Here is a 23,700-nt window from a genome sequence, read left to right as displayed (position 1 = left end):
CTCCTTTAAGCCTCACTCCATCTCTCAACTATCCCAGAAGCAGTGTCTAGCAAGCTGAGTGTGAAGCAAGCCCGATATCTCCCAATACTTCAAGAAATCACGCAAGATGGTATATGTGTATCAAGCCATAATGCTACAATCACTGGTGTTAATCTAGCACGTCTAGTCGTGCTCTGAGCACCTCATAGCGTCCACTGCTAGGACCAGCTGAGCGGTAGGCAGTGCAGACTGCAAGACGCGCAGCTTAATTCGGTGTGTTTATTGACTTGATTCCACCACACTCATACTCACAATAACCTGTCAGTCATACAGATCAGCAACTCAAGCTGACACTATACCAAGCTGGGAGCCCATGGGCCAGAATCAACTGTACTGATAGCAGTAGGCATTGCATCAGCCAGCTAAACAGTTGTCAAAGACACTTTGCATGGCCTGCATTTAAACAGGCTTAGGCAATCCTCTGACATGAATCTGTAACTAGCCTGGCCTGATTAAAATAGCAAAACACAATACAAATTCATAAAACACAGCATGGTCCTTTAAATTGACTTAGTGTGAGTATTTAAGTCTTGTTTAAGACACTCTGACCAATTTATATTCTGATCAAGCATGCAGACTTTCTTTCTTAAATTCCCCAAGTACATTAATTCCTTTTGCATGTCACCTAACATCACAAAACACTGTCTTCCCAGGCTGTCTACATAGCTGAGGTCGTAATTTCCATAATAATTCAATGTTTGGAGGAAACAGTGGGAAGATTTAGTTTTTACTTCTGATGCCTGAGGGATTTGCGAAAGAAAATATGGTAAACAGTAAATTAATAAAAACAAAAATTATTTAACAAGCTGTCATTTTTTCCATTTTGTATACAAAATCATACAAGATATTAAATTTGCTCTCTATGGCCATAAAACCGTACAAATTTCAGCTCAAGTTTGACAAAAGAATGTAATGGACGTTGGGCAAATGCACTTCTTCCCAATTACGGCGCATCTTCTGGAACTCATTGAATATTTCACCTTTCTTGCGTCATGCATAATATCTCCTCACTTCCCCTGATTTCACATGCAAAATAATCAGCAAGAAACCAAGCAACTTTTGGCTGTCAGGTATTGACAAGCTCATTAAAATGCAATTGATCATTAAGGCCGTGTGGGAATAATGTCCCCTCTAATTTGCTTGTCAGTTTCACCACTCTGCCTAACTCATCATTCACCGGTTTGTTATTGCAGTTGTTCATTTCAATCCCCCACATTTCCCCACCATCTTGTACAACAGCTTTACAGGTTTTCTTTCCATTATCTCGCATACACATGGTGTTAAAATCTGGGAAAATACACAGAGCACAGTAGAAATCTTCCGCCATCAACACAATATGGTAAAGTTTTCACCCTGCTAATGACAAAACGCTTTCCTCCTGGCTTGTCAATCATGCAGGTATACACACTAGGCCTGGCAAAACCTTGTTTGTTGCCAGGTAATGAATAAATATAGGGCCGAGACACTAACCTGATTTTTTTATGTTTCAACATTATTAAATAATATATAATTAAGTCAATAAGGGGCACCAAATGGTCAAAAGTAAAATGTATGCAAACTTAATGTTACGTTCCCTTACAAAGATATATTTTATTGCATATTTATAACATCATACAAGATTCAAGATATTTCATTGTACAAAACATCCCCAAAGCATGCAAAGGGCAGGGTACGAAATCTACATTACAAATACCGTATATACCCCCTGCTCTAATAAGCGCACATGGCGATATTTGCTAATATTTTGGCAAGTGAACAATCCCAATAAGCACCCTTTCCGATTGATCAATGTACACAAGACTTATTTATTTCTGTATAATACGCACTCGAGTGGTATATGCACCCTTGATTATGGGCAAGTAAATTCTGGAAAAATATATCTGTCGTTTATAAACATTTCAGGCTGTCAGCATAAACCACAAAAAGTTTCTTTTAACTCTTTTTGGTTCAACATAATAATATTCTTATAAGAGCCCCCTATTTCTAATTTTGAAAGTGCCCTGGGCGCTTATTACGTTGAATACGGTATACCATATTTTACATAACTCAACATAGGACTTACATAATTGCACACAGCAGATAATATGGGATTAATAACAGCATTTATGATGATTCAGTCATAAGTGGCCAAGAAGTTGATGAAAATTAGTGAAATCTCAATATTTTTTACATTTGTATACTTATCCTGCATGTTTAAAAGGTTTAAATTCAGATTGGAATTCTGTGGGCAGTTCTTATTTTGGATGCTTACAACACTGCTGCAGTTGCAGAAGATATATAGCCTCTGTAGTTTCAGAGATGGCGAAATGTCATGGCGAACATTGTACATGTTGTATGACAAATGATTAAAGCACTCAACATCGTAACATCTTGTCTGGAATACAACCTACCTCCTGCATATCAAATTTCGTATTTGCAAATATAAGTTTGGTTTTATAACCATGATAATAAAAAACAAACATATTTCCAATATGGCTGCCGTAGAGTCCATGTTAAAAATTCAGTCAGCACTTATTAGAAATATCATAATGAGATTCTCCATGCAAAGTTTCAGCTTCAAAGACCATGCAACATTCGAAACCAAGGGGGTACTTAGGTCTGTTCCAGTAGTATTTGAATTTATGTACCCCCTCAAACTGTTTTTTACTTTGTTTATGGGACCAACCCCCCAAAAACTCCTAAATTAGAAAAACAATTTTTGTGTGCCCACACTGTTTCATAATGAGGTGAAATGCAAAAACCCATCAGATTTTATCACAGTTGTTTGTCAGAAATAGTGAATAATAGGAATAATCTTTTTTATTAGAACAAAAAACCAGACAATCAATTATCTTTCAATAACATTTCACACTCGTACTTCTGTGCTGGTGTGACTTACATTTTTTTCATTCGTTAGTAGCAGTAATAATCTGGAAGTTGAAAATTATTATCTTTCTGTGCACCAACATTTAATTTTAGGCCAAAATTTGGTGAACCATATCTTATTTGCATCCCTGTTGCTTACAAAATTAGATCCAGTTAGAACTGGGCTTCAGCAACCCATGTTTTTCGTAAGAGACTAACAGGATCGGGTTGTCAGTCTCACTGAATCTGTTGATGCATGTCATTGTATCCCAATTGTGAAGTCAATTAATGGTTTGCCTGGTCCAGACTCAAACTTTTCAGACCAACATCATACAGCTCGAAGATGGCTCCCAGAGTGTGGCGTTAAACAACAAACGTACACAATTTTCAATTCGTTTTAACAATACAGTGCCAGGAGGTAAGCAATATGCTGATTCAGCACCTCTGTACACACATTTATCATATCTTTCTAAAAAAAACACCTCACACACTATGTAGGATAATGGTTTCTTAAATATATTAAGTGCAGCATAGAAAATGTCAGTAACAGTGTCCCAAATAAATCAAATCAAAACGAAAAAGAATCAGGTTTTTATTGCGGTACTTACCATACATAAAATTTGAAGTTTAAATGACTAAAAATCACATCCTGATCTTACTGGTATCTTTGAAAGACAAATTATTTTTTGTTGTTTAGTCCCATTGTCTTGATTAAACATGCTACATCGATACTTGCTTGTGGTCTCTGAGAATATGAAGCTCAAACATGATAAATCTTTTTTCACAAACTGATGTAAACATGGTAAAAGATTTATTATTCTAAACATAATAATTCTATTTCCATGCCATGAACAAGTCACAACATGCACAATAGGGTTCTCTTTCTCTTATTGTTTTTGCACATCACATCAAATATTCTGCTTTCTGAAAGTCATGGTTTCTGAGAATCATCACACATTAAACCCAGGAGTGCGGGTATGGTGCTGACAACTTAGAAAACATGATCGAGCGAACCAGCATTTCAACCCACGATCACAGGTGTCTGGAGTACCCAAGGGATGCAACTATTCACAGTGAATTGCGGCGTATTAACCACTGGGCCACTTTGGTGTAACCCATGAGCATGGGATGGTGCTGACAAAGCCAGAAACCAAATATACTGCTTTCTGGAACTCATGGTTTGAGAAGAAAGAATCATCACACTCTAAATGCCCCCCTCAAAATATCAATCAAATCTGAGTGCATACAGTACTTCTACAGCTTCAGGTTCATGATTCAGCCATCTTCCAGAGGCAAGAGAGTTAACTGACTGTAACAGTCCAGTTTCTACCCTTGCCGAACTAGGCTGGTATTATGGAGATACATTTTGGCTGTACTAACGAGTCTATGCATAGTCCAATCAAAATCGTGCAACGAAATCGAAAACCGGTTTGTAAACTTTCGTGCAGATTTCGGTCGATTGCAGGATTTGCAAAGCATGTGCACCGCCAACTCGTTGCCAACACATATTTTCCAAATCTGTTCATGTTTTTTTATCAAGGTGCCCATGTGATTTGATGCATTTCACGATGTACGACCTGTTTTATCACAATATATATCTTGATTATTGATCAGATCGTCTTCACTGGGCCCTGCCATTTTGTTTGAAACAAATGTAAGTAATACAAGAGGTGGAATCTGATTGGTCCATAGGAGAGGTTTAGGAGGGACATAACTCGTAATAACCACTGGTGGCGCTACGATCATGCTAAGGAATTCCAGCCTATTTTAGCAAGGGTTGAAACTGGACTTTAAAAGTCTGCTGACAAAAGTAAGAAACATAATGATAATCTGAGTTCCGAACCCACAATTCTAAGTTTCTAGCACGCCCAAGGGATGCAACTCTGCACAGGCTACCCTTGCCCCAAAGGAGGGATAGAGAGAGGGAAGGAAGGACAAACAGGAGTTCTGCTGTTTTCATTAACTTTGTCTTGGCATCACATGGCAGCCAATATCAAGTATCAACAAAACATTTATTTATACCGGACTACAGCATAAAACCCTTGTATCTGATGAACAAGCGCATTACCCACTGGGCCACTGAAACACCACCTTATGCTGCATTTAAAGCGATAAAAAAAACATCTCTCACATACCACTGATGCTGAAGACAAATACTTTAACTTCACTGAAACGTAAAACCAGTGTCTAAAAATCTGAAAATATTCCAAAAATAGTTCAGCTGTCATGGTGACTCAATCAAAGCTTTCAAGTCTAAGAATAGTTGGCAATGCAAGTCCACTAATTCTTTCTTCTATCACTCATGATCACATTCTCTTACTCATCACATGCATTAAAGACTACCCTTAATTAACATCTAATTTCAACACCTCAGAGTTTGCCAAATGGGACTGAAACCATTGATCAAAGTCATCCAAGCATTAAAAATGTACCACGGCACAGAAACTGAAACCATCCTCCGATTTGCCCATGTAATTGGTGATGTCATGACCTCAGATAACGCCACCAAATCCACCGATAAAATTCAAATTCTGGTGCTGACCTTTTGACCAGGCGAGAGATGTGTCTCCCCAACTCACAGCACACAGACAGAGATGTGTAACCTGCATCACCATCAGTGTGACATGACTCAAGCCGTGACACTGATTCAATGAGGCCATCACTGTCATCCCCAACAATAGCAGACCAAATGTCACATATATTTTCATCCTCCTGAAATGGCCATGAATACACACCACCTGGATTACAACATCTCTCATTCCCTTAATTTAATCTCTTGTTCTCTAACTCCATGCGTTAGTCGTGTTAGTTCATATGCCATTTTTTCAATCTGTATTGTTTATCAATGTATCAATAAATATAATAAAATTCCTAATTCTTTAATTTCATGTGATTTCAAACACTGTCATTTCCTTGTCTTATAAACCTTACACAGCAATATTCCAGCCATATGACAGCAGTCTGTAAATATCCATGTCTGGACCAGACAATCCAATGATTGATATTATGAGCAATGACTCACACTGTCAAGAACCACGTGGAAACGAGGTCATACAATCAACAAAGTCACTGAGTTTACCACCCGATTCATTTAAATGCTAATGATCAGATATCTCAATTCTTATGTTTTAATAATATTGACTCGTTTTAATGAACACCCAATTATTTTAGGTGTCTCAAAAGTCCTTTTGCCTGTTTTACTGTTATTGTATTTCTCAATACAATAGTCATGTAGTCCATGCAAAACTGCCCAATAGTTAAGGTACCATAAGGACTAGTAGAAATTTGCCATTTTTAAGGGTTTTGCTATATGTTATCATTAACAGGACTAGAAAAACAAAAATGGTAGTTTCTACCACTGCACAACAATGCTTGTAAAGACCAAGCATGCCACTTCAATAAACTAATTCTTTTCCTTCATTCAGTCATACCTGTTCTAAACCGGAATCCCCACGTTAAAACACGAAGCCATGATGACAACCTATCAGGTACATCGGTAAAGGTAATATTTAACTTGACATCAACAGACTTGTAACAATATCCAGTCCCCTGTCATGATACGATTAGTGTAACTGAAGTTAAAGCCGAGGGCCTGATACAACATCAGACGAAAACCCATCTACCTCGACATGTGAGGCCATCAAGCTCTATTCCAACATAATCTCAGCCAGATGAAAATTACTGAACTTCAAGCAACAACTCATGGATTATCTAGACCTGTTTAAAGGCTGATATTCGGGCCATAAGTCTACAGCAAATGTCAGTAAAAATTCCCAAATTGGATTAAAACTTCCTCTATTCATGTAATAGTTATAATAACTGATGTTATGGCTTTGTAGGCATGGTAGAGGTGACATGTATTTCACTGACCAAAACGAGAGTCTTTCATTGTTGCAATGAATCCAATGTTAAAATATATCTCTGTACTGTAGAAAATATGATTTTGCAAAAAAAACAAATTTTGAACAAAATGGCTTTTTTTCCCCAAATTGACTAACAAGGGGATTTAGTTTGGAATTCCAGACAAATCCCTGCAAAAACGTGTAACACCATTACAATACCAACTCCAGATGAATCTACCTGGGAATGACTTCTTTCATGTCATAACATCACGTTTGGTTTTAGATAGTTTCAGTTCCTAGGAAGTATATTTAAGGCCTAAAATTCAATGTAGGTGGTCCAAAATATGTTTTTTGATTTAACTTCCAGATTATTAGTACTGCTACTAATGAATGAAACAAAAACAACACTTTAACATGGCACGATTCAAATACATAACTGATTTTTTTGGTTAGAATAAATATTATTGTATACCGGTATGTATTACCGGGGTATGCACCATTTCTTACAAACAGCCGTGATAAAATCTCTTGTTCTTTTATTACTGCACCCAGTTGATACACGGACAGAGTTGGCAAAAACAAAAATTATTAAAAGTCATTCTATTTATTTCTAATTTCAAAAGTGTTTTTGTAAGTCAAATATGTAAGCCATTTGGGCTGGGACGAGTCCATGTTTACTCCTCGGGTACCCACCCCCAATTACCCGACCTGACCCTACCAAGGAACCCGCTGTAGGTCTCAAGAGATGGGTACAAAATGTCTGACTGGGAATAGTTTGACCGTAGCCCTGGACAAAATGTATTAAGATACACGTCTAATATGATCTAGTCATGCATACACTGAAGTCGACTAAAGTTTTATCTTTATTCAACATATAAAAAGTCAGAAGGAATGGGTGCATAGTCAGAAAGAAATGCGAACATTAGTGACTTGTACTGTGACCATATAATTCTAGATCATTTTTATCATTAAACAATATAACCACGGGTCCGGGTAGTCCTGTGGGTACCTGGGTCCTTATCAGTACCCATCCGACACAGGTACCCGAGTCACCCATCCCAGCCCTATAAACCATCTATACAAATGAATGGCATTACACCTCCTTTCCAGTCCACTCCCAATTCCCTTCTCAACTTTATCTGCCTGTACTTGACCCATTCTCAGGTCTAGGCTGAAATATAGGCTTCAGGGTTCCTTAATACTTGAGGGTTGCCTTATACATGTTTTATACAACTTAATTTCAGGGACCATATGTTAGTCCAGCTTTGGCACCAAGTTAACTTGCTCTGAGGGTTATATTTGCTCCTGCTTAGCTCAAAATGAGGACCCTGCATGTCGACCTGAAAATAGTAAGTTATTCATTTTCTTGAAAAATATCTCAGTTACTTATAAATTTTGTCACTTGAGAAAGTGTGTAACAGTGTCGAAATCATAAGAAACATATGCCGCCATAGCCTCTATCACACACAGTACACAGGGTACATAATCTCAGTATCATGTGTATCATGAATACGAAATGAAAGAATACCATACCCCTATCATAGTGCAACACTATGTGTGAATGGCAACTCTTTTTTCAGTATTTCCTTCAATTAAAAACTATTAATGCAATTTCCTTAGCAATGCAAAAGAGAGCATTTTTAACACTGCAGGTAACTCAAGACATGAAACAAACCTATTCAATAACTGGCCACACTGGATATTACTCAGGAAGATTATCAAAGAATACACAGTCTTATATACACAGTGTCTATACCTTATTGCAGTGCACTTGAGAACATGTTTTACCGTGCAGGTAAGTCAAAGCGATAGCAGGTGTTCGTGAAAACAGAGCAGTTACCAGCTGGTGACATCGTAAGATAAAACCACTCAGGTGTGATAAGAAATTGACATGTAAGATAATCTGTAATTTACCACTAGGTATCAGTATCTGACGGGCCGGACAGATTCTCTATTTAAACCACACACTACGATTCATACATGTCAATAAAACCCTCTTAGATTCATAAGGGAAACCTCTCACAACATACAACATGTTCAAAATGGCAATGAATTCTAACACTTCCTAAACATTTTAAGGACAAATGTCAAATTGTAGGAGAAGATTTCCTAGACTTGACACCTATTGGGGCATTAAATTGGCAGAGAAAACAGGTGGCTGTGTTAATTTTGACAACACTAAATCAAAAGAACGACATCAAATGGAATTGTCTCAAAGTCTAAGCTGTTTCACAGACAGAAAAACAACCAACGTCATGTGCTGTACATTTAGAACAATCAAGAGACAGGAGTACAATCATGTGATATATACCACTCAAAACAAGTTAGGGACCATCCAATTCATTCATATAACTATAGTTAATCTGTCGTGCCAACCACCTGATTCTGCTATATTACTATAGTTAATCTGTCATGTTATGATTTCATATTACTGTAGTTAATCTGTCATGTCATGATTTCATAATACTGTAGTTAATCTGTCATGTTATGATTTTATATTACTATAGTTAATCTGTCATGTTATGATTTTATATTACTATAGTTAATCTGTCATGTTATGATTTTATATTACTATAGTTAATCTGTCATGTTATGATTTCATATTACTGTAGTTAATCTGTCATGTCATGATTTCATAATACTGTAGTTAATCTGTCATGTCATGATTTCATAATACTGTAGTTAATCTGTCATGTCATGACAGGTTAACTACAGTAACATGAAAGAATCAAGTGGTTCTTAACTTCTTTTGAGTAGTATAGAATCTTATGTAGTCTATTTTGCATGATGCTGAATAGAATGTGATACTCCAACTCCAAGTATTCGGTAGATCTTAACATTGTCATGCATCAATGACATTTGCACATCATTTGCATGTAAACATAATGTTGGAATGGGACTATGCTTACAATTTAAAATATAATTATACCCAATCATGTTATTTTTTTAGAAAAAAGTATTTCCATTTTACAAGATGTACAAACGATATCTTAACAATCATAAAATATGTGATCAAATTCTTTCAACGGACTGAATTCCAATAAATCACAGATAAGGTCTATCAACACATGACATGTGTCACATCAGCGTCAATAACAAGCACCTGTCACTGCAATAGATATCTACTGATCCACTTACATGCTCTATGGGATATGAGCAATTGACGACGCAGATGTGAAATTAGCTAAGTCAATCTGTCATGAAATGTAATGATCACAGTTGGTTAACAATCACAATTAACATGATCTGGAACAGTTGAAATTGGCACAGGTTCAAATAACAAGTAGAATAATTTGATTATGACAAGTAATTTGCAAGGTGTAAATATCACATTATCACAATATGCAAACTGACACACTGCGCCATGACATAACAAAATGGCAATCACTGACACAGGAGTGTAAAAACAGTTAATGACAAGTTAACAATAGGATCATTTTTCAGGGAAGAATACACTCACTTGACATAATCCGTAGTAATCACACAAATAATGAACATAAATGTATGTAATAATCACACAAGTTTTCTACATCAAATAGTTAAACCTATGAATAACTTTCATGACTTTAAAACTTCCCTCACATGCTCATGAGGTGCCACATACATTGATAGATGCTGGACATTAACTGATAAGATAATCAAATAGCATACATAAATAGTATTAAAATCACAATATCATCTACTTTGATAACTCATCATACATTATTGTTTCTAAAACCATTCAAAGAAATCATCATTGTTATATTAATTGTAACAAAATTGCAATCCATTAATTGTGGGCTATAAACATAGTATCAATAAGAACTAGCGTTTTTCAATATTGTTCAATAATGTGTTCCAAAAGTGTATAATATGACTTCAGTGGGACCAGAAACAGTTCTAGTCATGTTATTGAAATCCTCATACATATACCATAAAAAAAAGTAGTGGAAAATCCAGACAACATATCATATAAGGCCCGTTTTTAGGCTCTCTCTCTCTCTCTCTCTTTAGACATAAAAATACAGTAAAACAAACTTGGGTTTCCTAGATTCGTTTACAACAATGGCCAAGTTTACACCAAGACGAAAAGTTTTTGTAAGACTCACAATTTAGTCACAAACAAGGGCATTGTCGCTCATATTTAGAAAGCATCGGTTTATCGGAATACAAATCCATAAATCAAACCAATTATACAACTTCTGCGAAATCAAAACAAATAGAACCTAGATTTTTAATTGTGAGCGCTGATGCTTTTCATTGATCAATTTTGTCACTGCTTTCCTTGCCGCATGTGTTTCTCAAAACAAACCATGTCGGATATCCCGGGCTGGCTAGACAACACCCGATCTCACACATTTCAACACATCATTGAAAATTCTGTTTGTAGAAAATGGGGGGAAATACTTTGCAATCTGTTGGCCACGTCTCGAATCAAATGGACATGGCACACTCGTCCACTTCGTAAACATTCGGAGAAGGAATACAGGTCACGCATTTAGTCAGTGTTTTCTCGCGATTACAGGGATATTCGAGTACAAATTACGCACAGACACATCAAAACAACTGTCCAGTCCTTTACTTACCAACATATGACAACTGTAGCACCAATATTAACGCTCCACATATCCTGTATATCTTATAACCCCACAACCGTACGTCCGCCATCTTTTTGTGAAGAAGATTGACCCCTAAGTTCGTGACGTCACAAGGCTGTTCCGACAAATTGACTGCCCGCCCGCTGACAAAATCTTGTGGAGTGCCTCCTCGGCGGTTGGTGCAGAAAGAACCAGCGATGTAGGTTATTTGCGACACCAAACGGAAAGCTCCCTCAAATAAGAAAGAACGGAATTATTAAACGCCAACAGCATTAAGCTGAATGCAGTACCCTCCATAATTTCAACTTCCAGAGTCGAGCGCTCGGATCAATTCTCATAATCAATTAGTATATTTGTAAGTGCACTTTCAAACACCAAGCGCACATATTCGTGGTATTTATATATTATGTGTGTAAGTAAATATATACTTGGGATTTATGTGGGATTTGTTATTTCGTCAAATGACAGAAGTACAAAGCAGCTAAGTGGAGATCGTGTGTGTATTGTGTCAAGTTGAATGTAACGTACAAAGATACACCTTGACCGGACGATTGTACTGCCAAACACGTGAATTAAGAGTACAACTTTATACATGTACGCCGATGTATCGGAAAACATATTATATACTTTTAATTCGAAAAATTATCAGGATTTCATATATTCATATTCCAAAATACTGTAATTCATTGGCAAGATTTCGATGTTCATCCCACGATTTATGCATCGAGAGAGAGAGAGAGAGAGAGAGAGAGAGAGAGAGAGAGAGAGAGAGAGAGAGAGAGAGAGAGAGAGAGAGAGAGAGAGAGTGTGTGTGTGTGTGTGTGGGGGGGGGGGGGGGGGGGGGGGGGACAAAAACTCCAAGGTCAAAATGTGTAATAGCCATGATATAGATGATGAATATCACTTTTTACTTGTATGTCCATTGTACTCCACTGTGACAAAAAAAATATATATATGTAATCCTCTTTACTAGTTTAATGATCCAAATATTGTGAAATTCCGACAATTGTTAAACAGTCTAGTTAAATTGATACTGAAAAACTTTGTCATGTATAAATCCACGCACTGTTATATAGAACCAAGTTTGTAAATAATAGTTTAAATTGTGTGCAACCACCTCTGTCATATGTATTCTAGACCCGTGGCCTCTTAAGTGCTTGAATAAAGATTGATTGATATTCCAAAATGGCTTTACCTGTAGTACTATGACTACACAAACAAATTATGAAACACATTTTATCTAACAGTTTTCTAATGTATAAACAATTATTTGATATATTTTTCATATATTTATTATATATATGAAAGAGCAGATTGTGTTTTGAAAAATTATAAATAACATTGAAAATAACATAACATATACTTTAAAAGACTTTGCCCATTCGGTTATTTTAGATTCCTATACTATCAGCTATATAGAAATATCTTCAATAAACGTATGTTTTTACTTTAAAAGTTTTAAATAAGTATTTCCAACAAATTCGATTCTAGCCTTTCTACATGTATTCGCATACGCACACTTTCACTGGATATTGTACCTTTAAGCATTGGCACGCTATTAAGAGAGCGCATTTTATACATATATAGCATCTCTTTGCCCGTCATTAAGAGAGCCGGTCTCCATCGACACACTGCGGTTTACTTGACTTAAAGGCCACGCCCGTCAAACGATATTCGTTTTGTCTGACCTATGCATCGCCTTCAGCGAGACCGGCTGACCAGACGCAAGGGCGCGGGGTGTGTTTGACACCGCCACCAGTCTGGTGGAGTTGCTTAGCTGGACATTGCCTTATTGCGAACTGACTTGAGAATGTCGAGTGAGAACCCTTCGGTGGTTGTGTGATTAAGCGGTTGACTCAAAAACACGCAAGATTTGATCGAATTTTCAGTACGTGGTGTATAGGTCGATGTGTTGGTAATAACGGATTGATACAATGTGGATTTATTTTTGTCTGGGTGCAGATTGAAATAAATATGTCAAGTATACTAAAATATATGTTTTTTGAAGATTGTTTTACAACTAACCAGTAAGATAAACACAATCAGTGAATTTCTTTGATTAATCTAGAACTAATAAGAAATTTACCGATTTGAGAGAGAGAGAGAGAGAGAGAGAGAGAGAGAGAGAGAGAGAGAGAGAGAGAGATGACCCATATTCAGCCAGTGAAATTCACATTCTCTTGAAACCAACTTTGCTTATTTCCAAAAAATAATGTTTTTTGAAGATTGTTTTACAACTAACCAGTAAGATAAACACAATCAGTGAATTTCTTTGATTAATCTAGAACTAATAAAAAAATTACCGATTTGAGAGAGAGAGAGAGAGAGAGAGAGAGAGAGAGAGAGAGAGAGAGAGAGAGAGAGAGAGAGAGAGAGAGAGATGACCCATATTCAGCCAGTGAATTTCACATTCTCTTGAAACCAACTTTGCTTATTTCCAAAAAAAATACTGAGTTAACAGCCACACAACGACGCTATGGGCCATAACAGCCCGGCTCCAACAGTCAGACACTGTAGTCTTTTAAGTTTTTTATGCCCAAATCAAACATAGAAATTACAAATTAAATCAAGAAAAAGGTTACAAGTTTTATATGTATAAAACATCGATGTGACAGTTATGTTACAATGTCATTCAATCTGTTTTAACACGACGGCGTCTTTCCCTTTATCTTAAAACACTTTCTGCTGACAACAGACACGGGAAGTGTCAAGGTTGTTGCTTATGGCGTGAAGGTTTTGTGAGCCCTTTGATAAAGACGAATATAGCCTGAAGAGCCTATCTGGGAATCATTTCAAATAGCCGTCGGGATTAGGAAGATAACGTATTGTCTAATTTCGTTACTCCGGACCTTTCCTTGGCGCCGATAATCCTGGAGTGATCATTAATTAACTGTCACGTTGTTTGAGATGTCGGGCTGCGGGGAACGGTACGCGGTGTGTTAATTTCACACGCACGTGTCAATTGCATATTGTGTGACAGCAGTGACAGTCACACGATGACGTATAACAATTTGTTGGGCATAAGTGGGATATAGATGGTTTTATGTGTACATTAATGTCGCAAATAAATCAAATAATATGAGAATTGTACAATTGGTCACATGGTTGCACTTATACATGTTGTTTTTTTATTACTTGCTTGATAACATTGTTTTAGACTATGGAATCAACATAGAGAAGTGTATTAAAAACTGATCACCTACACTATCTTCAGTAGGGGGCACGGGGTACGGGACCAATCCACTGGCCCAGGCCCTGAAAATGTCTTCATAGGGGTCTTAAGTTTTATCACTTATGTATTATGACTACACATGGACATCAATGACTACACATGGGCATCAATGACTACACATGGGCATCAATGACTACACATGGACATCAATGACTACACATGGACATCAATGACTACACATGGAAGTCAATGACTACACATGGGCATCAGTGGCTACACATGGGCATCAATGACTACACATGGACATCAATGACTACACATGGGCATCAATGACTACACATGGACATCAATGACTACACATGGAAGTCAATGACTACACATGGGCATCAATGACTACACATGGACATCAATGACTACACATGGAAGTCAATGACTACACATGGGCATCAGTGGCTACACATGGGCATCAATGACTACACATGGACATCAATGACTACACATGGGCATCAATGACTACACATGGACATCAATGACTACACATGGAAGTCAATGACTACACATGGGCATCAGTGGCTACACATGGAAGTCAATGAGTGCACATGGACATCAAAGGCTACACATGGACATCAGTGGCTACACATGGACATCAATGACTACACATGGAAGTCAATGACTACACATGGGCATCAATGACTACACATGGGCATCAATGACTACACATGGACATCAATGACTACACATGGACATCAACGGCTACACATGGACATCAATGGCTACACATGGACATCAATGACTACACATGGGCATCAATGACTACACATGGAAGTCAATGAGTGCACATGGACATCAATGGCTACACATGGGCATCAATGACTACACATGGAAGTCAATGAGTGCACATGGACATCAACGGCTACACATGGACATCAGTGGCTACACATGGACATCAGTGAGTACACATGGACATCACTGGCTAAACATGGACATCAATGACTATACATGGAGATTAGTTACTACACATGGGTATCATTGACTACATATGGGTATCATTGACTACATATGGGTATCATTGACTACATATGGGCATCAATGACTACACATGGGAATCAATGATTACATATGGGCATCAATGACTGCACATGCTATCTGTGGTCTATTACACTCTTAAATAAAAGAAACGCACATATATTTTTAGTAAATTTATCGTACCTAATAAAGTCGATATATTTCATTTGATATCATACATACAAATAAGACATTTTGGAGCTCGATAGTCACATGATGTCGTTGTACAAAAGCATTGAAAACTTTTCATTGTCATGTCACATAAGGCCACAAGGTATCTCGTGTGACCGCCCCGGGCAGCAATCACGGCTCTGCATCTCCTCGGCACTGACTGGATAAGTGTACGAATTCTGTCTTGCGGAATTCTGCGCCATTCTGTTTGCAACGCGTTGGCCAGTTGTGGGAGTGTCTGTGGTTGACGTACACGTCGATCGAGTTCACCCCAGAGGTGTTCGATTGGGCTGAGATCTGGAGATCTCGAAGGCCAGGGCAAGGCGTTGATGTTTGCATTATGAAGGTAGACTACCGCTGTAAGGTATGGCACCAACCAATCTCATTAAAATCAGATCTTAGTTCTCGCTACCGCTAAACAAAGATCTGAGGACATCCCATTAGGGGTCACGTCCGAACAACCTTTTATCCGACCAATCACTGCGTCGCTTACCAGATCATGAAAGTGACAATCGGAATGTGATTTCTAATCATGCAACCTCGAAAAATTTAAAACGGGGTATTCCGAAAGATATTAACGGGCTTAATGACTGAATCTATACAATCGAGACCATATATTAGCCATTCGAGAATGTTCTTTTTTTCAGGTTTCGATTTTCTAAGCGAGAATTTGTCAAAATATGTTTCGAAGCGTAGTCGCCAATTTGAAATTAGTGCCGTAAAGCACGAGAAAGCTGCCTTCTGATTGGCTAATGTCGACTTCTTGTCAGTAATACCATTGGTCGGTTAGAGTTCGCGAAAGGTCGGCCTGACGTGACCCGTAATGGGATGTCCTCAGATCTTTGTTTAGCGGCAGCGAGAACTAAGATCTGATTTTAATGAGATTGGGCACCAACGCAAGCGTCGCTGTCGATGGATCTGTTGTAAAACAGGGACCAAAACTAGGCTTCTGGATCGGATTCTAGCCTCGCGAAGATGGTTCCTGACAGTCTGGTCCGATATCCTCCTCAAACCAGGGATGCGTCCCACAGTCTCCGTAACTGTCGCATTGCGATGAGGTAGGTGGAACAGTCGAATGTAGCGATCCTGTGCAAGGGTGGTAACTCTTGGTGGGCTGGTTCTCGGACGGTGGGCAGTGGAATTGAACTGTGTGTATCGGTCCCAAAGGCGGCAAATGGTGCTGTGGTGGACGTTGAGGTGGCGTGTAACAGAAGACTGCGATTCCCCTCTTTGGGATACGTCCTATGGCGATGTTCCGATCGGCAGCGTTGAGTCTCGGCATTTTCGAACTTAAAAATGTTGACAATTAAATGACAAATTATTGGCTTATGCTTGCCCTTTTATAGCCACTACTTCGAGTTACAAATGCAATAACTTGCACCTGCATTTTGCTTTACTGTTTTCCTCCATGACATTTTTTAACTAGTGTGAAAACAATGCCGTTTTAGACATTACAAATCGACAATGGCTAAGTTTTGACGCACAGTTTGTCGAATATCAGGCCACCAACATATATCCAATTTTTATACCGGAGTTTTTGTGTAATCAGGTTCAATGAACTGCATACCACCCGATCAACATAATCACCTTTTACGACCATCATTGTTTCGGACATATTCAAAACTTTCAGTAAGAAACGATATAAACCCTACATCGATTACGCAATGAAACATAGAGGCAAAAAAGATATTTAATATATGTCAATATGTCAATGATGAATCGTTAACAAGGGGCACCTGCACGGAGGCTGACACGTGACGGATACACCACGGGATTATTCTCCAGCGTACTAATATTGCCATCATTCCTAACTTTAATTGCTCATAATTATTCCTTTCTGCACGATCCGTGTCAGCATGAATAGAGGGGGCATTTGAATAAAGACGCAGCACGGCATATAAAGCTATGTATCGTGTTAGGTGTTTTGGCGCTTGTTTTACATGTACTTTACGTTTCTATCTGTGTTCAAACTCAAAAACAGATTTACTTTTTCCATACTACTCTGTAACTGATATTAACAACACCTATTTTGTATTTTTTATCTTGAACTTGACTTTGTATATAATACTTGTGTATAGCAGAGTGAGTGAGTGAGTTGGGTTTAACGCCGCTTTTAACAGTATTCCAGTTATATCGCGGCGTGGCAGCTTAATGTGGGAGGAAAGCCCGAAGTGATACAGGTCTCAGACGTTTACCACATCGGTGAAACCCACGAGCACGGGTATGGTGCTGACAAACCTAGAAACATAATCGGGGCGAACCGGGATTCGAACTCACAATCATAGGTTTCTGGCGTGCCCAAGGGACGCAACTCTGCACAGAGAATCGCGGCGCCTTAGACGACTGGGCCACCCGTGCCCCCTGTGTATAGCAGGGGGTAAGTTGTAATAGCGCCAAGTCAATTACTCGAAATCCATTGCACAACCAGGGCCATAATTCACTGTGCAAAGTTGCCTCCCTTAGTCGTACCAGAAACCTATGACCGGGGGCTCGAATTCCAGAATAGCCCTGATTCTTGGATTGTAAGCAGCACCAAGCTTGTGGGTTTCAGCAAAGTGGTAAAGTCTAAGACCTTCATCACTTACACATTTGGGTCTCTCCTCCCGCATCTATTGCCACGCTGACATACTGTTTTGTTTGTTTGCTTGTTTGTTGTTTAACGTCGCACTCAGCAATATTCCAGCCATACGACGGTGGTCCGTAAATAATCGAGTCTGGACCAGATCTGGTGATTGACATCATGAGCATCGATCCACGCAATTTGGATACGATGACGTGCATCAACCCAATCAGCGAGCCTGGCCACCCGATCCCGTTAGTCGCCTCTTGCGACAAGCACAGTCGCCTTTTACGGCAATCAGGGGTAGGTGAAGACCTATTCTACCCCGGATCTTCACGGGTGGCTGACATACTAATCAAAGCGGCGTTGAAGGAAAGAAAATAGGTGTTTTGATAACATCGTTAAGCATAGCCAAAAATGGATGCCGACACCGCATACAGGTATTTTCATGCGCAAGTTCGTCTTGGGGTTCACATGAGAATATACAACAATTTAACGATGCTCGGCTGACAAAACTATTCGTCCATTTAACTTGATTTCTCCAGCTGCCCCCAAATATGTGCCAATAATTATCATATCGTGGTCCAGTGGATTGATCCCGCACCCCGGCGTTTACACTACCTCTTTCCTTTGTAGATACATATCCAGCTTCTCAATACATGAGGCTGGTGGGGTAGCCTAGTGGCTAACACGTTCACTCGTCACGCCGAAGAACCGGGTTCGATTCCCCCAAACGGGTACAGTGTGAGACCTGATATTGCTAAAGGCGGCAAAGACCCGGGTTAGAAGTGGTCTTCTGCAATCCGTGCTTGTCGTAAAAGGCGATAAACGGGATCGGGTGGTCAGAATTGTTGACTCGGTGAATACATGTCATCGTATCCCAGTTGCGAAGCTCGACGCTCATGAAGTCTGTCACTGGATTGTTTGGTCCAGACTCGATTAATTACAGACCGCAGTCATATAGCTGGAATATTGCTGACATAACCCTGGTTTAAAAATGAAACCTTTTGGAACCAGAAAGTAGACAATGGAATGTAATCCTTATGAGCCCCACCTCGCTGTATTAAGGAACAGGGGCGGCTGTATTACTCACTCACTCACTCACTCACTCACTCACTCACTCACTCACTCACTCACTCACTCACCTACCCACCCACCCACCCACTCACTCACTCACTCACTCACTCACTCAGCCACCCACCCACCCACTCACTCACTCACTCACTCACCCACTCACTCACTCACCCACCCACCCACCCACACACCCAACCACCCACCCACTCACTCACTCACTCACTCACTCACTCACTCACTCACTCACTCCAGCATTTTCGTGAACAGACTATTTTTTTCATAAAGTTCCAGGACCTGTCCCACGAATACGAAATGGCCGGCTAAAATCGGTATTAAAGCAATGGAGAAAGTCTCATCTAGCATTTCCTCTCACTTTAATATTGCTGTATCTGCAATAAAGAGGAACGGAAATTACACGACCTTTCACCACACTTAAAGAACAGTTTAAAAGATGTTAGTTAGAATTTGAAAATTAAAAATAAGTTCTGAAAGTCTCTGGCGTCAGTCTTCAGCCCAATTAAACCCCGTTTCACTTTTAATCACCCAAGGCATCAACAGTTATGTGCTTCTGAAACACATTATATGATAAATACACAAATTATCACTGTTATACTTTTGCCTCTGGGATATAAATATATATGAGGTGCACTAAATTAACCACGAGGAAGACGGCCATGAGTGGGAAAGATACAGCGGGGAATTATATTTCTGTTTCTTTCGTCCTCTGTTGATATACATAGTCCTACAAGGTTCTTGTTTGTTTGTTTGTTGTTTAACGCCGCAGGCAATATTTCAGCTACATGACGGCGGACTGTAAATAATCGCGTGTTGACCAGACAATCCAGTGATTTTTTTCATGAGCTTGGGATACACGTAATTTGGATACGATGATATGCATCAACCAAGTCAGCGAGCCTGGCCACCCGATCCCGTTAGTCACTTCTATATATATATATATATATATATATGGTTATCATTAATTACAGTACATGGATGTGTGGACTATTCTAAAAGGTGTATATTTGTTCCATGAACTACTTTGGTGAGCATCGTATGTTCATAGTTATTGTTTTGTTTGTTTATTTGTTGTTTATATATGTGATACCTCTGGCATCATGCACCCTCAAGAATCCATGGTGCCCAGTATTCCAATGCGACGAGATCTACGAAGCGACGAGATGCGACTAGATTGGACCGGCTGACTGTGTCAGTATACCCTGCTGACGTGGAATCTTGCTCAAGTGTTCACGTCACCGATTGACTCGATTTTTTATAGGCCGTTGTGGCATAGCATGAATATTGCGGACTGTGTCACTCACTCACTCACTCACTCACTCACTCTCACTGACATATTTTATTACAATGCTGAAGGTGTCATTGATCCTAATTGCGTGGATCAATGCTTATGATGTCAATCACTGGATTATCTGGTCCAGACTCGATTATGTACAGACCGCCGTCATATAGCTGGAATATTGAGGAGTGCGGCGTCAAACAACAAACAAACAATGCTGAAGGATAACCACTGGGCAAGGTTTACACTTTACTTATTGAAAACTTTTCCGACTTCTAGGAAATTACAAGATGGGATTTTACAGCCGTTTCGTCAGGTGTAACGTCTTTTATACACATCAAATGCATGCTCATTCTGCATTTCCCGAACCTATTTATCTGTGAGTGTACATCAGTTTAAAGCTGGGGGATATTGGTTCACGTGTTGAATGGCCGCAACTCTAAATGTTCTACTTCTAAAGGATCTCATACCATTTACCCCATGTTAAGTATATGACGACCACTCCTTCTAGGGCTCATACCATTTACCCAATGTTAAGTATATGAAGACCACTCCTTCTAGGGCTCATACCATTTACTCCATGTTAAGTATATGACGACCACTCCTTCTAGGGCTCATACCATTTACCCCATGTTAAGTATATAACGACCACTCCTTCTAGGGCTCATACCATTTACCCCATGTTAAGTATATGACGGCAACTCCTTCTAGGGTTCATACCATTTACCCAATGTTAAGTATATGACGACCACTCCTTCTAGGGTTCATACCATTTACCCCATGTTAAGTAAATGACGACCACTCCTTCTAGGGCTCATATCATTTACCCCATGTTAAGTAAATGACGACCACTCCTTCTAGGGTTCATACCATTTACCCAATGTTAAGTAAATGACGACCACTCCTTCTAGGGTTTATACCATTTACCCAATGTTAAGTAAATGACGACCACTCCTTCTAGGGTTTATACCATTTACCAAATGTTAAGTAAATGACGACCACTCCTTCTAGGGTTTATACCATTTACCCCATGTTAAGTAAATGACGACCACTCCTTCTAGGGTTTATACCATTTACCCCATGTTAAGTATATGACGACCACTCCTTCTAGGGCTCATACCATTTACTCCATGTTAAGTATATGACGACCACTCCTTCTAGGGCTCATACCATTTACCCCATGTTAAGTAAATGACGGCAACTCCTTCTAGGGTTTATACCATTTACCCCATGTTAAGTAAATGACGACCACTCCTTCTAGGGCTCATACCATTTACTCCATGTTAAGTATATGACGACCACTCCTTCTAGGGTTTATACCATTTACCCAATTCTAAGTAAATGACGGCAACTTCTTCTAGGGTATATACCATTTACCCCATGTTAAGTTAATGACGACCACTCCTTCTAGGGTTCATACCATTTACCCCATGTTAAGTAAATCACGACCACTCCTTCTAGGGCTCATACCATTTACCCCATGTTAAGTAAATGACGACCACTCCTTCTAAGGGTTTATACCGTTTACCCCATGTTAAGTATATGACGACCACTCCTTCTAGGGCTCATACCATTTACCCCACGTAAAGTAAATGACGACCACTCCTTCTAGGGCTCATACCATTTACCCCATGTTAAATATATGACGACCACTCCTTCTAGGGCTCATACCATTTACCCCATGTTAAGTAAATGACGACCACTCCTTCTAGGGCTCATACCATTTACCCCATGTTAAGTATATGACGACCACTCCTTCTAGGGCTCATACCATTTACCCCATGTTAAATATATGACGGCAACTCATTCTAGAGCTCATACCATTTACCCCATGTTAAGTATATGACGACAACTCCTTCTAGGGCTCATACCATTTACCACATGTTAAGTATATGACGACAACTCCTTCTAGGGCTCATACCATTTACCACATGTTAAGTAAATGACGGCAACTCCTTCTATTAAGGGGCCCAAACTATTTACCCCACCCTAAGCAAATGACGACAACTCATTTTAAAGGATCTCATACCATTTACCCTATGCTAATCAAATGACGGCAATTTCTTCAATAAAGAGGCTCATACCATTTATCCCATGCTCAGCAAATGACGGCAGCTTCTTGCATAAGAAACGCCTCACACATTTTTTTACAATGAATGAAATGCTTTACAAAATGGTTGTGAAGCCAGATTTAAAATCACACCACTCTCACAGAAACCGACTGTAGCACTCCCGGGAGATGACCTATACCAGACTGGCCTGTGAATGAACTGTACAAGATTGTTTTGCGAGACACGACTCCAGACAAAGTTACGAATTTCGCAAGAAAAGCAACACATTAAAAGGAAAAACCTACACGTGATATTACACTGCCTACACAGTGTTTATTTTATTTGATTTATTACGTAAACAAAGCATGATAACTTGTCCTCAGTTGGCAGACTAGCGAAACAGAGTTCCTGTTAAATGAAAGGCAGTTGTTCTTAGTGTTTGATGGCATATCAGCTACCGTAATGTCTGCAAATTTGAAATAATAAATAAATCGGTATCATTTGATCAAACCGAAAACATTTGTTTGTTTCAATGGTTTTTTTGACACCCTGAGAACCCGTATCTTCTGATATAGTTGAAACATATCCATTGTTACCGAAACCCCTGGGAGACCACGAAAAGAAGCCATAAACTCGTTACTTTCTGGTAATCTGTTCGTTAACATACGCCTCTTTCCGTGAACTGCATCAAAAACTACTCTCCCATCGACCGACATCATTCCCGTACAATGTACCATTGGAATACATCGCAACCATTCGTCCATTTCCGTTAATCGTTGTCATTTGTCCTTGAGATAAACACGACCATTCGTTTTACCAGTAAGCATCCCAAGTCACGCTCGCCACAACCAAACGAATAATGATATAAGTTAATAATGAAGCGGACACGAGGCCACGGCGATTATTTTATTGATATGTCAAAAGTAATGATCCTTGGTGAGCAATACAATGCCAAGGACACATTACTTGAATCTGAGTTAGAGCGCCTACAGTGTAAAGCGCTTTCACAGC

General features: G+C 39.1%; 1 protein-coding gene across 1 annotated transcript in view; it reads right to left on the bottom strand.

Moving 5' to 3' along the window:
* The window catches only part of LOC124132568 (bone morphogenetic protein receptor type-1B-like), a 77,748-nt gene extending 66,348 nt beyond the window's left edge, over nt 1-11,400 (bottom strand). The window contains exon 1 of the mRNA XM_046496533.2: nt 11,291-11,400. Coding sequence (XP_046352489.1) covers nt 11,291-11,372 — 82 coding nt within the window. The 5' untranslated portion in view covers nt 11,373-11,400. The remainder of the gene's footprint in view (nt 1-11,290) is intronic.
* Nucleotides 11,401-23,700: the final 12,300 nt, after the last annotated feature.

This window comes from Haliotis rufescens, unplaced genomic scaffold (assembly GCF_023055435.1).
Source record: "Haliotis rufescens isolate VD_foot unplaced genomic scaffold, xgHalRufe1.0.p SCAF_11, whole genome shotgun sequence".
Taxonomy (NCBI): domain Eukaryota; kingdom Metazoa; phylum Mollusca; class Gastropoda; order Lepetellida; family Haliotidae; genus Haliotis; species Haliotis rufescens.
Note: the sequence above shows the minus strand (reverse complement) of the source record. Positions and strands in the feature narration are given on the sequence as shown.